The sequence below is a fragment of the Pholis gunnellus genome (genome assembly GCF_910591455.1).
Source record: "Pholis gunnellus genome assembly, chromosome: 23".
In the NCBI taxonomy this organism is placed as follows: Eukaryota; Metazoa; Chordata; class Actinopteri; order Perciformes; family Pholidae; genus Pholis; species Pholis gunnellus.
Genome location: NC_136550.1, coordinates 14,882,118 through 14,902,304, shown reverse-complemented (window position 1 = coordinate 14,902,304; position 20,187 = coordinate 14,882,118). Strand labels below are relative to the sequence as shown.

General features: G+C 40.7%; 1 protein-coding gene across 1 annotated transcript in view; it reads right to left on the bottom strand.

Annotated features, from left to right (window-relative positions):
• The window catches only part of adam19a (ADAM metallopeptidase domain 19a), a 178,166-nt gene that overhangs the window by 54,169 nt on the left and 103,810 nt on the right, over positions 1–20,187 (bottom strand). The window contains exons 4-5 of the mRNA XM_079184476.1: positions 18,763–18,844; positions 9,070–9,146 (exon numbers count right to left, since the gene is read on the bottom strand). Coding sequence (XP_079040602.1) covers positions 9,070–9,146; positions 18,763–18,844 — 159 coding nt within the window. The remainder of the gene's footprint in view (positions 1–9,069; positions 9,147–18,762; positions 18,845–20,187) is intronic.

Genomic DNA, 20,187 nt, shown 5'->3' with positions numbered 1-20,187 from the left:
ATTTCTAAGTGAACCCAAACTTTTGAACGGTAGTTTCTAAATGTCAGTGGCACGGCCCCCCTACTCACTGTACCTTCACATGTTTAAAATAACAACATGAATATATCAACCTGTGTATTATTTGAATAGCTTAGTATTGAATGCACAGTAAAGAGGTATGTTTATACATGGCACTAGGCCCAGTTTAATATAAAACACAATGTTATACAATATATATAGTCGGGGGTCCCTGCTCCATCTCTCTATCAGTTTGGTGGTCCTTGGCCTGAAAAACGCTGAAGACCCCTGATCTAGAGGGTAAAAGTCCCCTGACCCCTGACCTCTGAACTCTTAAAGGAAAGGAACAATACTCTGAGTTTCATCTTTCATTAAACTGAATTGAAAAACAACAGACAACACATATCACAACATCCACAGTAACTTTTCAAAGCACTTCAATACTTTTTCTTTGTCCATTTGTGTGCACAGAATGAAATCAGATTTAAAGGGTAACTTCGGTATTTTTCAACCTGAACCCTACTTTCTCCATGTTTTTGTGTCAAAGTGACTAATGGGAACAACAATTTTTGAAATTGCTCCAGCATTGAGCGAGAGCGCTGCAGCTGGCAGCCACAAAAGCGAAGTGCAATGTAATTTCTCGGGGCAATTCCTCACCGTCAATGTATGTCCACCACAACTGCTTGTCTTTGCCACTGACATGCTCAGACTGAGAAGTGTCTGACACATAGAAATAGAACAGGAGCAGAATGGACATGGTTTTTGGTTGTCATTTCACCGGTACAAAAGAAAATGGCCATTGTTGGTAGTTGTTATGGTGACAATATATGTCAGTGGGACCTTAAAGTGTCGTCTTAGTCCATTCTGCGAAGCGTGAAGGATCGCTAGACCCAGCGCTGCTGCTGGACACCTGCCCATTGTCCAGCTCACTTTCTGTCACCAGTGTAGCATTTAAGCAAAACCTAACCCTTGCTAACTACTCTGCTGCCCGCTGAGCTTATTAATTCCACCATATTGAGTGCTACACTGGTAAGAGAAACTAAGCCGTACAGAGTTGTCCCTCTTCTGGTGATAGCAATGTTCTTTCCTACGCTTTGTGTGTGGATGAAGCATCAAGTTGTTAAAAGTGACTCATATACTCGGCTCTCTACATTTCAGAACTTTACTACTCCACTGCTTGTTTTATTCATTATTGCAAAACCTTCATGAATTGCCGTCAGTCGGTTTAGTTTATAGGGAAGTCCTCCCCTACAACGGGTGAAATGGCGATGGTACACACACACATGGTCGACGCTCTGACCAGCCTGCTACATTCATTTGAACGGGAACGTTCTACTCCCATTTTATTTCTATGGTTTGATAAAATGATGGAAAGACCCTACAGAGAACTGAAACATTTAATGTCTCAAGAGTCCGTCTCAAGGAAAAGTATTGTTCTGAAATGTCTCAAGAGTTGACCGGTAGACAGTGGTGGAAACATGAGAGTTTAAAAGAGTACCAGTGTTGTGTGAGTACGTTGTGTAAAGAACAACTATACTCTATCTATTATCTATACTATTATCTAAAATATTTTCAATGTCATGGCTGAATATTGATTCCGACAATGTGAAAGCAACACAAGATTTCAGCAGTGGCTATTCTCAGATCACTGATAGCCATGACATCTGCACGTCGTTCTGCTGTTTCTTGTCAACATGCCTCATCCTTCCTTTATAATAACACAGAAGTAAACCAGTCCTTCAGCTTATCTCTTGTCTCCCGTTCGATGGTATAGCTGAAGCCTTATGTAATATTTGTGCAAAGATGAACGGCTGACGACAAACTGGAACCATTTGCTTTGAAATCCTCAGCACAGCTTTCTTCTCACTCATAGTTTCAGTCCTAGCGTTACCTCAGGCATCATCGCTGTAGTCTGGAAGCCTATGTTCTTCCTCTCCATAACGGTGGCAGCAAATCGGATTTCAAGAATTATTTTCCAATATCAAATTTATCTTGTCATGGCAAACTACTTGAGTCACTTGTTAATGTTAAGAGAAATAATTTGCCATACTAACTCCATTTCAGTCTGGCTTTAGGCCTCAGCACAGCACAGTTCTGATTACTGAAGCACTGTGCTGCTCTTTTTACTGATTTAATAAAGTCCTTTGATTCCGTTGTCCACTCTCTGCTCGTCTCTCTTTAAGGTTACAGTGGTTCACGTTAGGCACTACCCAGTCCGCTCCCCTTCCCTTTACAAAGGGAGTTCCCCAGGGCTGTGTTCTTGGATCTATTCACTATTTGTATGAACAACATAACCTCTTCATTGTATTGTTACTTCCGTCTTTACGCAGATGACACAGTCCTTTATTCCTGTGCCCCCACTCAAAGTCTACAAAAACTGCTTTTTATTATTATTTATTGTTGTTGTTTTAATTGTTATAGCCATGTATTCTTCTTTTATTACTATTTTATTTGAGTTGTGTCTACACATGTAAACGTTGGCACCATTGACAATGAGTACTCTCTCTCAGTGTTTCTCACAAGACTTCCATGTGAGAAGAGATGTGAGGTGAACCACATGAGATCATCAAACCTTCTTGTCAACGAGGAAGTCTTTGTGACAGAGTAATGACGAGTAATGACGAGTGTGAAAGGAGTCATCAGTGATGAAGTGTAACACTGTGATGAACAGGGTTCAGCTGCTAACGTAACGATGGTGCAGTGACAGCACAGAATACCAAACATAGAAGCTGACTGAGCAACAGCTTTACATTAACAAAAGACAGACAACCTTTAATTCTATACAGAAAGTATTTGCACGTGACTAAGCAAAAGTGATGAGAGAACCAAAGTCTTGATGGGAGGACAGTCAGAGGACTGGTGGAGGTGGAGAATAACATGTCATCAGTAACCGAATCCAAGTTATAAATCACTTTCGAAAAGTAATTTCATCTGATTACTTCTTGTTACTTTAGGATTACCTCAATAACTAATATGCAAATACAGACCAGAGTAAATGAAAGGAAAAGGGGAACAGCGTTACTGTGCTCTTTCTCTGTGGCTCTATATGCATTAGAAGATTGTATGAAACATATTTCACCTTGTCTGTGAACTTCCTGTCAGAGTTGCTGTTTATTTCAGAGCAGACACAATAAGACACAAAGAGGAAAAACATTTGATGTGAGAGGAGTTCACGCCGCTGTGGGCACAGCTGAGCTTGGAGCAATGCCTTTTGAGAAAAGACAGTTTTATACAAGTAATTATGTGTCCAAGGCTGTTTATCAATTTATCCTAGAACCATGTAATTCATCCTGAGTCTATACAAAACACCTCGTTATGGCATGAAAGTAGCTAGCGGGGGAAATGAGCAGGGAACTGCGGGGCAGGAGAGGAAATGAAAACAATCAGAAGTGCTGGAGGACTGCAGATAAGGAGACGGGTCAATGCTGAAACCTAAACCAAAAGTTTTGATCCAGAACTTTGTTATCCTGGCAGCGGGGGCCTCCGGTAACTTGCAATTTTTGCAATCATGAGATTTTTTCTTTTGCATAATCATCAGTTCCTGCGAGTTGTGCAGCGTCGTGCAGTAGTCTGGCCATTCAAAAGAAAAGCCTCAAATCCACGGAGAAAATAAGCATCTTTTATACAGCACTGCAGCTGGAGCACAATACGAGGTACCTTGTCACTCTTTTATCCTTACGAACACATTCTATGCATATATCAGGAATAAAATCACAAAACATTGTAATTTTCACAACTCCTCGTTAAAATCCAGGACGGTGTTTGTGCTGTAAGGATGATCTCATAATGAGCGCGGTGGGGACGGACGGAGGAGCCACGCTGATATCCTGTGAAAGAGGTGTTTGATTCATAGTTTATGAAAGCACTGTTGCTGAGGAATGGACATTTTCAAAGATAAAAAAAGTGATTTGGGAAGAACACATCACTCGTTTCCCTGCTCTCCTTCATCTTTCTGCTGATTTGACTTTTCTCCTTGCACACCTTTATGACATTATCATGTCACGCTGCTGTTCTGCCTCCTAAAGCATTTACATTTATCACCTCAATGACTCTGTGTTGAGTCTAAGAAGAACACACAGAGGGAGAGAAGAGACTGAAGAGATGAGTTTCATTTCTTTTCAGAGGGACAACATGGCGTCATTCCTGGTTGCATGCAGAGTGCTGGATGTAGGATTTAAAGCTTATTCTAATGTTGATATGAATGAAAGGGACTCCGGTTAATCTGCAGCATAGTTAACAATGCAGATGTTTAAACTTTATTTTTTGTTTTACTTTCTATTAGTGCTAGTGTAGTCTAGCAGTGATCCCGAACAGTCGTCTATTCGATGACTCGAGCTACGGAGCCTGAATCGACTGCAAATCTCACACTCCAATCACCGCGGTGGAAAATGAGGTCATAAAACAGGATGATTTTATTCGGGCTGTATGCGGATATAGAATTGCTTGGTTTTTACCATAAAATCGTGATATATAGTCTATTTTGGTATAAATATCAGCATATTAACAACATCAACATAAGGCTACTGTTTCAAATGTATGAAGGATTCTCTAAGATTAGCAGAGGGAGGCGAGCAGGTCTGTCTGTCTGTCTGTCTGTCTGTCTCTCTCTTGGACTGTCCCTTCACTTCCCCGTCACTTGTTTCGGGCTATGGACTGCTACAATGTGGGGAAAACAGTTCTATTTACAACCACGAAAAGCAAGCAGACACCCTGTCTGTCTGTCTGCCTGCCTGTCTGCCTGTCTGCCTGTCTGTCTGTCTGCCTGTCTGCCTGTCTGTCTGCCTGTCTGTCTGTCTGTCTGTCTGTCTGTCAATCTGCTCCGTTTCACTAATCTGCACCTACACACAAACAAGACAGCCGTGTTCTGAAACAACAGGTAAACGATAGACACATGTAGGCTTTCTCAGACTATAATGTGGGGATCAATGAGGAAAAGAAACCACTCCATGAACTGGAGGTGGTTGCATTGCATTGTGGGTAAAGTAGGCGTCAGGTTTTGACAAGCAAGAAGAACGCACGAGTGCTGCATTCACTTTTTTAAAGAAACTATCCATTAAGAGTGGGACAATGTTACAGGAGAGTGATGCTAAGTGGAGAACTCACTGAACTTTGAACTGTGAACGTTCAATGACAGCAACACTCTTTTTGAACCAATTTTGGATAAACATTATTTTATAAAATTGCACACTTTATTAAGAGCTCTCCCCGGTGCCTTTGCCTCTGAGGACAGACTATTCACACTGTATGAATAACAAATAAGGCAAAGCGTGGAACCTCAGTTCTTTTTGAGTACAATCTGAATAGAAAACTGGTGCAGTCTATGTGTAACTTTCAGTCCAGTTCAGATCCATAGGGGGAAAGAGAAGCATCGCCACAATGTCTTTTTGATACAACCACTGGGGTCATCTTAGACAGTGTCTTTAATCAGGCTGTTTCACTGTCCTCTGATAGATCATTGACGGGGTAACCACACCCAACAGTGATGTCACAGCGTACTAGAGTACCCTGGAATACACGTTTACATCACTACAGCACGGGGACAAATCAAACCTCAGCAGGATTTTCAGCAGTTGTCTAGTTACTCTTGAAACGTATCTATATTTTCTTTCTGCAAAGTTTGATGTATAGATGGGTTTCCAAGTGACGTCATCAGTGAGATGCACACGCACGTCGAGGAGAGAACCAACAGGAATCACTGAGAGTTTATGAGGAGATCAACATGTGAAATTATTTTTGTGCTTTAAAATGAAATGGATGGAAAATGTTCAATAACTGAAGAGGAAAACTCTTGGCTAGCTCAGAATTTGCTGTTAGCTCCAGATGGTTTTGCTCTAAATCTGCAGGAATTTTATGTTCATGGCTTTTTGTTGAACAGTGGGAATGTTTGTCAGGCTCCGTGATCGATGTTTAGCCGATACATTTGACAGAAATACAAGAGATAAATCTCACTGGATTATGTGTATGTGTCATGTTAGCAAGCCAGAGCTGACAGACGCGCACAAATTCACCTCTGAACCTTCAGCAAGGTGCTTTATTACTAAATACTGAAAACTGATGTAGTAGACAAAACGTTTACTGTTAAAACCTAATTATTCATAATTCATAAAAAACAACATAATTCATCCTTCTGTTCATTTCCTAGTACATCCCTTAATTCAACCGTTTTCGGTCCAAGAACAAACTTGTGTGGGTCAGCTCTGTGAACGACTGGACATTCACAAAGCTTTTACATTCTGTTGGCTCACGGATCTCTATTCTCCGCCACGTCTGCTCTGTTCCCATCAAAGCTGATGTCAACAAGCAGCATCTGGCTTCCTTCCCAGATCAGGACAGAGGGACTGGAGAGCGCTGACGGACGTGTTACCACTGAACCAGCCTCCATCAGGTCGAAAAATATAAAGATTTTCTTACAACGTAATAAAAAACATGTATCTGTGTGGATTTACGAACAGGCTTTGGAATGAATTCCTACTTAAAGCCCCACTGAGCTGTAACTTGATGTCTCTATCTAATATGTTTTTGGGGACACGCGTCCTCAGGGCACGCCGCATCTTTGCCAGGAGAAATCTGAAAGGCGTTCCATATTAAAACCTGTCTGAGGCTGTGAAAATACAAGACTTTTAAAACTGCTGCCTGGATCCCCGAAAAGGATCAAATTACCAATTTCACAATCTGAAGAAAATACAAGAGTTGTGACAGTGAAACGAAACTTTATCTAAATGTGTTGATTGGACGTGCTTATCGCAGTCCTGTGACAGCCACAGATACCACATGTCTTCTTCTGTCGGGATGTAAAGATTTCAACAAGTGACAAAAAAAAGTTTAAATCAATCGTTTTAATCAAACTACATCCCAAAGTTTTGTATCTTTAGTTTACTGACAGTCATACAGTATTAATTATCAAAAAGATAAAATATGATGCAGTAGAGGGACTCATGGAGGTCACAAGGTGGCAGAGACATCTAAGCCAGTGTCATTAGTCCTGATAGAAGGGTAACTATGAGAGGACTAGCAGGAGACAGATGGAAACGCATTGCACTGATTTAATAACTCACAGGTGATCAGTCAGGAGTAGAAAGATGACTTGTGGTGTTTCGGTTTTTGTAGCAGTTATAGTTGAGTGCCCACATGCATGAGGCCAAGTGTTGCGTTGCATTAGCGGCTCACTACAACACAACCAGCTCATGTTCTATATGTTTACAGCAATGTCTGTTGGTGGGTCCATGAAATCAGTTATGAAAATGTTGTATTTTTCTTTATGACCAGAAGCCTGGCAGCTGGATTCAAGCGATGTCACGACATCACGCAAGAATTTGGAGGAACACATATCACACGTAAATCCATCTGGTCAGGCTTCAAGTAATGAGTTTGTGTTCCCGTAAGCGTGAACTTTGACCTTTGACCACCAAATCCTAATCCGTACATCCTTGAGTCCAGGTGGACGTTTGGGCCGAAGAAGTTCTTAAGATGTCGCCGGCCGGCCGGCCGGACAACCAGAGAACATAATCCCTCTGGACACAGCTGTCTCCAGTGCAGAGGTATGACACAACAAGTATCTAAAGACAATGTAAAAACAAGTTTTTTATCAATTGCGGACCAAAGAAAAGTCTATCTCTGTATTCTCGGCTTGGTTATTGCTGTGCCCTGTTCTCGGGTACTGGACACTCTGCAGTTGGCACAGAACTGCTGCTGGACTCATTACTGAGACAAAGACGTACGATCACATCACTCCTGTGCTTGCCTCTCCACACTTGCTCCCTGTTAAGTTTCAAATTGATTTTAAAATGTTATTGCTCACTTTTAAGGCCTTCACCGGCCTCGCTCCGAAATCCATCTGTGATTTATTGACCTGCTATTTGCCTCCTCGGCCATTAAGAGGATGGAGCCCTGCTGGTTCCTCCCCGCTCACAGTTAGTGACGAAGGGGCATCGCACTATCGAGCTTCTTTTAAATCTCTTCTTAAAACTTTTCTCTCTGTTTGATATTTTTTCATTTCTACGGTTTTTATTCCTTTTCATTTGATCTTATTCATGTTGATAGTTTTTACTGCCTGTATGCCATGTCTGGTTTTATTTCCTTTTGTAAAGCACTTTGCATCATTGTTAAGAAAAGTGCTATAAAAATGAATTATTGGAATTCATCAGATGGCCACAAACACGAATCCAAATGAACAATAATGTTTATCCATAACGGCTGGATGTGTTTGCTGATTAGTCCATCATATTAGTTTAAAAGCTGACGATATGTCAGAGTTGTGTTTCTGCTGCCCCCTCAAATGGCCAAAAAAGTTACTGTAGGTTTAAGAAATGTGGAGAAAGTCGACTGTAAACGCACACCAGCATGTTGTTAGCATTTAGCACAGCGCTTAATGCTAACAACATGCTCACAGACTCGTTTTGATGTGAGGCTGTAGAGACAGACAGAACACATGCAGAGACGGAGACGTTGCAGGATGTGTCTTAGAACCTTTTTCCTGAGGAGCCACATTTGAAAAATGACAAACCATCCCGACCAAATTCACAATAAGCCATAACAAAAACCCAATCTATAAATCATGAGAAGAGTGAATCTTTCGTCAATTCTGACAATATTTACTGCCAAACCAGCCATTTAGAAGAGATTTACATTCAATAAATCACTACTATGTTTCATGCATGTTAAATACATAAGTATTTATAAATACTTATAAATAAGTACAAATAAATGCATTTAGGCGAAGTGAACAGCCTCTCACTTTTCTGCTTCCATATTGAAAACAAACAGAATGTACGCTAGCCTTTGATTATTTAATCAATGTTATAAAAAGGCTACAATGTGAACATTCAGGCCCTCTGATGGGGCTCAAAGCTGAATTGCAGATATAAATCTTGAATAAATGATGATGGAAGAAATTCAGTTTAACCAATTCATTTGGCGACCCTAATAAATTCTCCCGAGGGTCCCGACCCAGACTTTGGAAATCCTGGATCTTCCAATCAAATCCAGCATCATCTGGATCTGAAGTACTAAATACAGTATGTATTCTTCCAACCTGGTAACACAAATACCACAAACACACACTGTTTCCTGTACCTGACTCCTGAGCATGTGCTGAGAGCGACCCAGGACTCTGGATGTCCTCTCACATGGCCGTGGTAGAAGCAGTGACCCTGCAAGAGAAAAGAACCGCAATCAATACTTCTTTCATTCATATTTCATCTGGAGGAACGCTTTAAAATGAAGCTGTGGTAATGTTTATGAAGACATGCCTCTGGTGCATCAATGCTCCGCTGGATCGATTGGGTGTGAGTGTCCCTAAAGCAGACCTCGTGCTCCTGTTTCATAGCTACAGCTGACTGCATCTCAACAACAGTGGATCAATACCGCTCAGCAAAGCTCCGGACTCTCGCTTTGACGGTGTTCATGTGAAGGTTGCTGCTCGGCCAAACATCCAGATGTGGATGTGAAGAAGTGTAAGAAGAAGAAGGCAGACTGCTCGGGGGAGTGTGAATTCATAGCTGTGTTTGAATGAGCAGAACTCTGCTGGCTATTAAGGTCAAATTCATTCATTACAGCTATATTCCACTTGGAGATTTGAGGTGAAAGAAAACTGTGGCTGAGTGATAGAGCAGGGTCGTCATCAGTGTATGAATGGCTGTGAATGGGTGAATGATGACATGTAGTGTTAAAGCGCTTTGAGTGGTCAGAAGACTAGAAAAGAACTATACAAGTACAGTCCACAGTCCATTTAGCATTTACCAAGACGTCATGTCTCTGAAGTTCAAACCAGCCGAGCTACCAGAACACCTAGCTCACACTACAGCACTGTAACCTCAACAAAAGAACAAAAAGACAAAAGAATAAGAATAACACTTTCAACCTTTGAAGAACAAATGTATCACACCTCTCATGACTTCTAAAAGCAACTCTGCCGTTGGGCCCGAAGCCCTGCTGCTAATGTTGAAAAGGGATTTATCATCACACGGTTGAAATGACGCCTGCATTCAATGTTTGACAATTCAAAAGTCTGTCAGCTCATCAGAGAGCAGAATGATCTCTTTCAGTTGAACAGCAGCAGCAGTGGCGAGCGCTCCGCCAGAGCCAACGTACAAATCAATTGTCAGAGAGAGTCTGGATACAGGTAGAGGACGTGATGTGGAGGCAGTCCAAGGGATCGGCCCGCCGGGCCGCCTTTCAGCTGCGTGGGGAACAGCCTGCCATCTGTTCGGGCTTACTGTGCAGAGAAGAGCTGTCCCGTGCAGAGGCTGCATCTGCTCAAGCTGCGACACCACAGTTGGTATCAGACGTGTTTGCAGCAGGTTATTTTAAGTTTAGTTCACTTTGTTAGACCAGGTTGTAACAAAGACATTTGTTACGCATTAGGCCTCTCTCTCTCTCTCTCTCTCTCTCTCTCTCTCTCTCTCTCTCTCTCTCTCTCTCTCTCTCTCTCTCTCTCTCTCTCTCTCTCTCTCTCTCTCTCTCTCTCTCTCTCTCTCTCTCTCTCTCTCTCTCTCTCCCCCCTCTTCAACTTGTGACACACTATCATCCACGGCGGTGTGCAAAGTACAGAATACAACGGCAAAAAATCCTCCTATATGTCTATCGATAAGCAGCGGAAAAATAAGAAATGTTCATACAAATATGTGACAAACTGAGCAAAATGGGAAGACATCTTGAATCTGTTCAGTCTCAGCATGGGACGACATGGAAACGTCATGTCATGGCCATCCTTGCCAAAATAATTGTGATTAACAATATTATTTAGTTATTACAAATATTTGACTACATCATATATAGGACATCTGCTTTTAGTGAAAGAAAAACAATGACATAATCTTAAATAAGGTAACCATAAATCATAAGGTCCCCCTGCATGAATAAAGGACAAATTAAAAAAATAGCAAAAATCTTGAGTCAGTTTCTTTCCTCCATAATAATTCCCGTGTTCCTATACGGCTCTATTTGTCTATGTTAGAGAGCTTTTTCAAGTCATGCATGTGAAGATATTCACAATCATCCCGATAATGGAGGTTCACCAGGTTCAACCTCCTGTGAGTGTCTTTATAGTGATCTGAGGTCTAATCTGTGTCTCTTCCCTCTCACCGACCTGCACGGTTCAGCAAATCCGCTGCTCACCTTCAAAGCTTGTCGAAACCGACCTATTAATAATCAAATAAGCTCAGAGTTGACTGCGGGGCAGCACAGGCACCACAAGGAACTCAAATGTTCAAAAATAAATAGATCATAAATAAGGTACAGACTGCGTGGACAGAAGAAGCCCCCATGTTTTCAGTAAACTAGCTTCACTGTTTCCTGCTGCTCAGTCGAACTCACAGGACCGTGTGTAATATATCGCACAGCTGGCAACAGTGAGGATTCCTTCATTAAAAATGTACCCACATCGAGATTTAACTGACCTTGTGTGCTTCTCTGACAGCGGTGAGCTGTTCACAGTTTATCAGTGAGATCATTTGTAGAGCAGCAGCACATCTCCTCGGCTTTTGTTATTTTAAGAACTGTTTAAAATCTTAATAAGGAAATAAGGCCAAAAGAAATGAATGAGGCTTCAGACAAAAAACTACACAAAACTGTAAAGTTTGCAGAAAAACAACCAGCGCCAGTAGCAGCATCATTACAGGCTACATCAGCTGTCTGTTCACCAAGACCAGCAGAACCTTCCTCCTCCTCCTGCTGAGTGGAGCGGCCTGGAACCCCTCATCCAGCGACTGACCATGGTGAAGATGTGGGACATCGTCATGATGATGAAAGAAAGAGGCTCCGGAGAAGCCACGCAGGTCCATCAACCTCAAGCAGCAGCAGCCAGACCCAGATTTAAGTAACACAGAGATATAAGAGGAAGATGGCTCATGGACTTCCATGAGAGGTCGCATCATGAGAGGAAGAGGGTCAGAAATAGCCATGCAGGGCCATCCACCTGCAGCATCAGCCATGACTCCACCCACGCTCTCCACGCTCCACCTGATCGGAGGAGCGTCCCCTCTGAGCTCCGGCCACAGCGAACACGCTTCAAGCAGCGCCCAGCCTGAAAGCCGGGCTCGGTCAGGACTGAGGACTGAGGAGAAAAGCAGCTGATAATGAAGATGTGCGGCATAGAACAAAAAGAACCACTGATCTCAGGTCAGATAGAGAGAGAAAGAGGTCTGCGGTGTGTTCAGAGGAGGAGAGGTGAGTCCATTTCTACTGTAACAGGTTTTAAAAGGAACATATGATATTTCTCTGTGGTGCTTCCAAGACAGGAGTGTGTCTAAAATCTGTCTGTTGACTTCAAACACCTTCCATCAGTGAGAGGACAAGAGGAGCAGCCATGACCCGTGACCATAACCACTTTAGCGGTTCCACTGTGGCCCGGTCACGCTGAGCAGGCTTTGACTGCTTCTCACACCAGCAGAGCTCAGTTTTTCACAAAGAATTCAACTGAACACATCTGATCCTAACATGCATAATCATCCAAAAAATAGGTGTTCAAAACATATTTAGTATCAATTTGCTTTGTTCACTCATCATTTTACCAATATCCTGTATTTGTGTGTGAACGGTGTATTTACTGTATACAGGTTATTCAACACCGCCGCTCATTGAAGAACCAGATCTCAATAAATCCTTTTCCTACCGCCTCACTGAGTCAGGGTAATTCAACAGCGAACTTGCATCTTTATATTCTAAAATTCACTGTATTTGTTCCTAGAAGATGCATTATTTTTGGCTGCTGTAACAGTTTTCGTCCGTTACCATAACCATCTATAATGGACATTTATAATCAGCTTAACTATATATATATATATATATATATATATATATATATATGTCACACATCCGACAACCACCGACAAGGTTTTGATACACAGATTTAGAAAAACGTCTTTCCCTCTTTGACATTATACAGGATTTCACTGAAAGCCCGGATGTCCCAGTTTTCCAATAGCACTGAAACGCAGCATGCTTTTGTGGATCTGTGTGGAGAGAGAGAGACCGTCAAAGGAGTCTTTAAAACTCCACACGCAGATATGACCTGATCTGATCATATCAGGAGATCTGTCCGTGAATAAACACAGGAAGCTTTCTGAAGGAGAACATGATCAGAACGGTGAAGTTGAAGTTAAAATCTGTACGTAAATATTCTTTCAGGTTGTCATGTGTGCATTTGTGTTCAAATAGTTTGGTCTTTGTGTGTAGATTGGAACACAATTGTGAGAACTCAAAATTACGCAGAAATCATCGTAGAAATTTGTAAATCTGATTTTTTCATTTGTCCATCATGTAATACACATTTGTGACCATTTTGAGATCCATTTACTGCATACTCTCCACCTTTCAATATCTATGCATGAATATACATTTTGAAGAATAGTCAATGATTTCGATGTCTTCAGGGGGTCCTAGGTGTCAATTAGGGGGTCTGAGACCTTCCAAGATCTCTTGTGTTTCGCACAGCGTTTTCCTCTCAGATACTTTGGAGGCTTTAGATCAGGCATGCAGGTACCCAGCACATGTTTGAGCTCCTGCACTTGAACACACGTCCAGCCCTCAGGGTCAACACTGCAAATAAATCCTTAGGACCCTGATTTATCTGGCCAACAACATACTTTATCATATCTAAAAAAATGTCAAATAGTATTGACCGGGTATTAGATTTGACTTCACCCCAAACAGTCTTTAACCTGGTGGATTGTGGGATAAAAGCTCCGTGAACCATGTCCAATAGAGAAGCAGCCTGCGTGTGTTAGGACATCCAGGTCACCTCCCCGGTTTGCTGCTTGAATTCAATCACCAGGAAATATCACTTGGCAAATTAATTGTTTCTGATATATAAGATACAAATCATTAGGACTGTCTTCATTTATATTTATGTACATTACTGATCTCCACTTCGCTGACACTGTTCTTCATAAAATGATCTTTTTTAATTGATCTCCCTGCAGCGCTGTAGTTGAACCCTGTTTCCTCCTCATCTGGAAGCTGTTCCTTCATGTCACGCCACCGATCCACCAGCACAGCCGTGTCCAAAACAACATGTATCACATGTATGCACCCTCATCTTGGTGTGAACTTCAGAGACACTTCACAATATTTCATAAGTATGCAAGATTTTAAAAGCAGGATTATTTGAACACTAAATGAATATATTTAATGTTTGTTGGAATTTTCTGTTTATTTTTTAAGCCTCTTATTTGGGCATTTGTGTGTTTTATGCATTTGTGTGTTTTATTTAAAAAAAAAAAATAACAACTGAAAGTGATTTTTGTGCAGATAGCTGACAACTTGAAATGATGAACTTGTATTTATTTATTTATTTATTGTACAATGTTCAGTGTTGTAATGCAACACATTCGACACTAAAGATAACTTGTGACTAACAGATGTATTAAGGTGGAGTGACTACGCTCTCTTTATTATACTAAACAAGCTACAAATGACTGACTGTCATTTCAGGGCACTTTGAAGATTCTCTCTGATGTGATCAACTTAAGAATACAGAAATGCTTTTAGCTGTCAAACTCTGAAAAGAAAACAGTTGAACATTGTGTTGAACTGGGTCTTGTTCAATAGCTTGGAGTGTTTTTAGTCATGAAAATCATTTGCATAAAAACACTGGAAAGGTTTTTTAGAGCCTCACTGGTGATTCGTCTGGTCTGATTAGCTTATCGCAGATAAAACTGCAGAACAGAAATATAAAAATATATGTTTGATGTTTGAAAACAATATTATATCGTTTGTCCACCAGAGAGCACTGACAAGTTGTAGAGCTGTGATATAGAATGTCCTGCTCCGCACATATCTTGGCAACCCAAGAACGCAAGAAATATGTTGGCACTGTACGTTTCTCAAAAGCTAAATAAATATGTTGCATATCAGCCTTGTTTCATGCTTGCAAAAAGGCAACATGTCACATGGTCAACGTTGTGGAATGGTTAGGTTTAGGCAACAAAACTACTTTTTTAAGGTTAGAAAAAACATCATAGTTTGTGTTCAAATAATCAAAAACAACGTAACGTAATAACGTAACAATGTAACGTAACAATGTAACGTAACAATATAACAAAACTGTAATGTAACAATGTAACGTAACAATGTAACGTAATAATGTAATGTAACAATGTAACATAATAATGCAACGTAACAATGTAATGAAACAATGTAACGCAACAATGTAATGTAACAATGTAACGTAACAATGTAACGTAACAATGTAACGTAACAATATAACGTAATAATGCAATGTAACAATGTAACGAAACAATGTAACGTAACAATGTAGCTACAAATTATTGGGGGGGGACAAAAGCTTATCCTTCTGTCTTTGTTTGTGGTTTAAGAATAGCTGCCTGTTTCTGACCCCCTTGTCATGCAAAGTTCATCTAAATGTGACATGGTAACGTAATAACGTAACAATGTAACGTAACAATGTAACGTAACAATATAACGTAATAATGCAATGTAACAATGTAACGAAACAATGTAACGTAACAATGTAATGTAACAATGTAACAAAACTGTAATGTAACAATGTAATGTAACAATGTAACGTAATAATGCAATGTAACAATGTAACGAAACAATGTAACGTAACAATGTAATGTAACAATGTAACGTAATAATGCAACGTAACAATGTAATGAAACAATGTAACGCAACAATGTAATGTAACAATGTAACGTAACAATGTAACGTAACAATGTAACGTAACAATGTAACGTAACAATATAACGTAATAATGCAATGTAACAATGTAACGAAACAATGTAACGTAACAATGTAGCTACAAATTATTGGGGGGGACAAAAGCTTATCCTTCTGTCTTTGTTTGTGGTTTAAGAATAGCTGCCTGTTTCTGACCCCCTTGTCATGCAAAGTTCATCTAAATGTGACATGGTGGCACATTTTCAAATATAAACAAAGATTTCTACATTTTTTGGTGAGCACAGATATTACAATGCTACTTGCACCATGACGCAATATATTGCTGATTTCCACATACCCATTTATTAAATCTTACACACTGTTCCTTTAAAGATGCGGTGCCATGCAGTTGTGTGTGCATGTTTTAAAGTGACAGCAGCCAGCGTTAAGCTGCTTCGGGGCTCTACAGTGGTCTTTCATAAAGTTCCATTTAACACACTCTCAACCTGCTGACACATGGCCGACAGCGTTAATAAAGTGCTTCATAATTTATGCATCACTAATAGCGGCGGCCTTGTTCCACTACGACGTCTCCCGTGTGCTCGTGAGATTGATGACTAGAGAAAAAAATCCACTGTTTTACAATGCAGGATTGTTTTTTGGCGAACAGTTGGGATTTTCTTGCTTTGTGAACTCTTATTCCTTCAATCTGTTCTATCCAACAACTGATCTGTCAGTATTATTCATTCAGTATGGCTGTCTACATCACTGACTGTCTTTATATTTCAGACCAAGCCACACACCCCTTCCCATTTCACTGATTGCCTCAGTAGAGTTCATACTGGTACGCTTCCAGTAGTCAGTTGCCAGATTGTCTTTTGCAAAAGCTAAACTCTCCAAAATGAAAAAAAAGAAAGCTGAGCAGCTTGGCTCTTCGTTTCTTAGTGACAACAGGCGCTGGTCTATTAATACTGGTGCCGGTGTTATTCGCTGCACTCAATACAATACATTTTACTCAAGTTGGAACAAATATGTATCAAAGACGTGCTGTGCTTTTTGTTGGTTTAGGAAGATAAAGACATGTACTGTTTAACTCCTCCCTACATTACAGGAACACATGATGATGTCAGCACTGCTTTCCCCTGTTCAAATGTAACTGTAATGTTAAATACACAAAGTGTATTTGTACACTTGTAATTTAAAATCTTGGACAAACAAAGTGAGTTAACAAAGACTAGTTTACTAGTCTATATTAATATTGAAGAAAATAATGTATTCAAATTGCAATTACAATTTCCATTTGTGCGTGATGTATTGCAAAAAAATAAAGATTTAAGATTTTGAATGTATAATAAAACCTCAAATTAAAACTTAAATAAAATGTATTGCGAAATATATTTTAATTCTACTTTCAAGCATAACACTGCCATCGCGTTAATGAAATAGAATGCAAAAGTTATGATTCCATTTTTGAATAGGTGGAAAATGTGCAAACCAATCTCTTTACATTTGAATCACGTCCTGATGTCGGATCATTAACAATGATCATGAAGAAGCTCCACTGTCAGTCAGGAAGACTCTTCTTTGGCAGGCTTATAGCTTATAGTCTATTCATCATACAACCTGCCATCAGCTGGTCTCCTCTCCAATAGAACAACACACATCATCTTGTTAAGTAAGCCTCTCTCTCCCTCTGCCCTGAGTACATGCTGCTGTTACACGCCCCACCTCCCTATGACGCCTCAGCAGAATCACAGCCACCATTAGTGTCTGGACTCCGGGGGGGGGACTTTATTATCACTCATCATCTGTTATAATAAACACTTATCGTCACTTGTCTGTCCTGATTGAAATGAATGTTTCTAATGGTATATCAAGATGTTTTATAAAAATGGCCTGGGAAAATCCTCCCATCATAGAAAGTGCCATTTATTTTCAATGAGTTGAATTTAGGACATAAAACTACTCTCAAAGGAAAATTCACCACATTTTGTGTGATGTCCAGTCAGTGAAATAAATAAATTCCCCAGTGCGTGATGTACTGACCAAGAAAGCCCCCAGGACGAGCGGCGGTATTTAAAGCACATTCTTTTCCCCACAGACTAACATGAGGAAAGAAACGTCAATCAGCAGACTATTTTTGGAGGTAAATCCACTTCCCAGTATTACTACTTGAAAAGCCCCTATTTAAATCATGACGTCCTAAAAGTTGTAAATTACACTGTTAGGTGAATCCAGAGTAATTTTCCTTTCTCTGTTCATGTGAGACTCAGCAGCTGGGAGGCGGGGTTAAAGCAAACGCTAATGCACTAGCTCTATGGACCCATGGATGCCGAAGATCAGCGCAAGATAGATCATTCTCTCCTCAGAAGTCAAACCTTTCTTGCTTCACGCGCCTCTGAACAACTTTCATGAGAAAGAACAGGACCCCGCCTCCAACGTTGTTCTTATATACATACATGCTGCGGAGCCATGTCGGCTGTGCCTGCATGTACCAGGATGCATTGCGTGCCAGTGGTGAGCTCGCTACGTCTGATAAATACACAAACAATATAAATCTATAATTCACTGAGTAGGATGTGAAAACATGCCAGCTCTACATGCTGTTCCCCCCGCTGTGCGGCTCACTCCTTCTACAGAGGCACTCCACTAAATTAGCAAATTATAATGACATAAATCGCCATGCTGGTCTGTGTTGTATTTATTTTAAATACAATTCTGTGGTAATCAAATCATAAGGGGATTATTTCAAATGTAAATCATAATTGATGTGCAGCCCTCTTGAATTCAATTTATTTTGTATAGCCCAAAATCACAAATCACAAGTTTGCCTCAGAGGGCTTTACAATGTGTACACATGTGACATCCTCTGTCCCAGGACCCTCACGTTGGTCCAGGAAAAACCCTTTAACGGGGAGAAAAGAGGAAGAAACCTTAGGCAGAGCAACAGAGGAGGGATCCCTCTATCAGGATGGACAGAAGTGCATCCTGGGAGAGGATGCACTTGACACTTAAATACATGTTGAATTTAAGGGCACTTAAATTCAACATGAAATGCCAAATCACATACATACAGTGTGCTATTTAAATCAGAGGAGGGGACACAACTTCCTAGAGACTTACTTAAGCCTGTTGCTTCATACTTACAGTGTAATTGCTGTTGGCTACAGTCACCGGCTGCCCGTCTCCTGTGTAGTAGGTCTCTGTGAAGTCTGGACCTAAGAGCTCGCTGGGGAAGAAAAAGAAAAGAGGGTGTGTGATTAGATAAGACTTTACTTTAATGATCCCTGTGTCATTTTCTTGTGCAGAACTCTAGCAGTCCATAGGAGGAGAACGGACACTTCCATTCAAATGGATGAAGCAGATTGGTCAGTGTGGCGGACGTTTGTAGAGTACCATTGTGGCCGTTGTAGCGGGCTAACCTACATGAAAACTAAACCGACTAATGTCCGGATTCCCTGAGGTGAAGTTTTGCTGTAATGACCAAAACGAGCAGTGGAGTAATAACATTAGGAAGCGCAGAGAGCCAGAGTAAATGAGTACAATTTACCAACTTAATGCTTCATTCACACACTCTTGTCACAGTGTAGGAAAGCACAGTGCTCTCACCAGAAGAGGGACAACTTGGTTTGGCTCATTTTCTGCAACCAGTGTAGCACTACAGCATGGTAGAGTTAGCAAGCTAGCTAACAGTGGGCTGGTCACCGTCCCTCTGCATCACTCCCCACCAGCCATCAGTCTACATGCAGCTACGGCCACTCTCTTCCCCAGAACACCACGACTACTAACAACAAGCAGCATTCTCTTTTGTTCTGGGCAAATGACGGAAAGCATGCACAGTCCTGCTACTGTTCTATTTCTATGGGTTCACCTCAGGTGTCAATGCTGTATAGTGTGTCGTATAAGTTATGAAATTCTAACAAAATTGTACTTGATATTATAATTATAACGTACTATATATATAGATATCTATCTATACATCTATATATACTGTATCACAATTTTAACGGTGACATTACAAATACAATCCCATGATGACTTAAGTTTTTCATTCTTTCTAATATTCCCTCAATTTTAAAAACTTGTTATCACTAGACATTTTAAACTTAACCGATACATATATTAGAATAACTATTCTAAAATAAAGACTTCAAGGTCAGTTAACATTTAATGATAATGCAATCAGAGCAGGAAACTGCTGCCTTCTATGGGCCGACACATTCAAGCGTTGTCCCTCTTTAGGGGCCAACCAAAGATGACCACTAATGACATCATCAGGGCTACTCCTGGCGGCTACACTTGTCAGGCAGGGCGAGCCTCATGAGAAGATGCTACTGTCTACATTCTAGGAAATGTAGGATCCAGCATTTGAGATGTTTGCCCCAAACTAGGAGCTACATTTTCAAGTGCCCCTTAGACTGTAAGTGTACTCTTATTCTTAGTATCATTTTACAGACATGTCAGCATGGCCGGGTTGTCCACAGAGAGGACCAGTTTGGTATTTTCCTAACCTTGAAGTTCTCTTCGGCCGTCTGTGTGGTACTTCGGTGTCCAGCACAGAACACAAAGTGC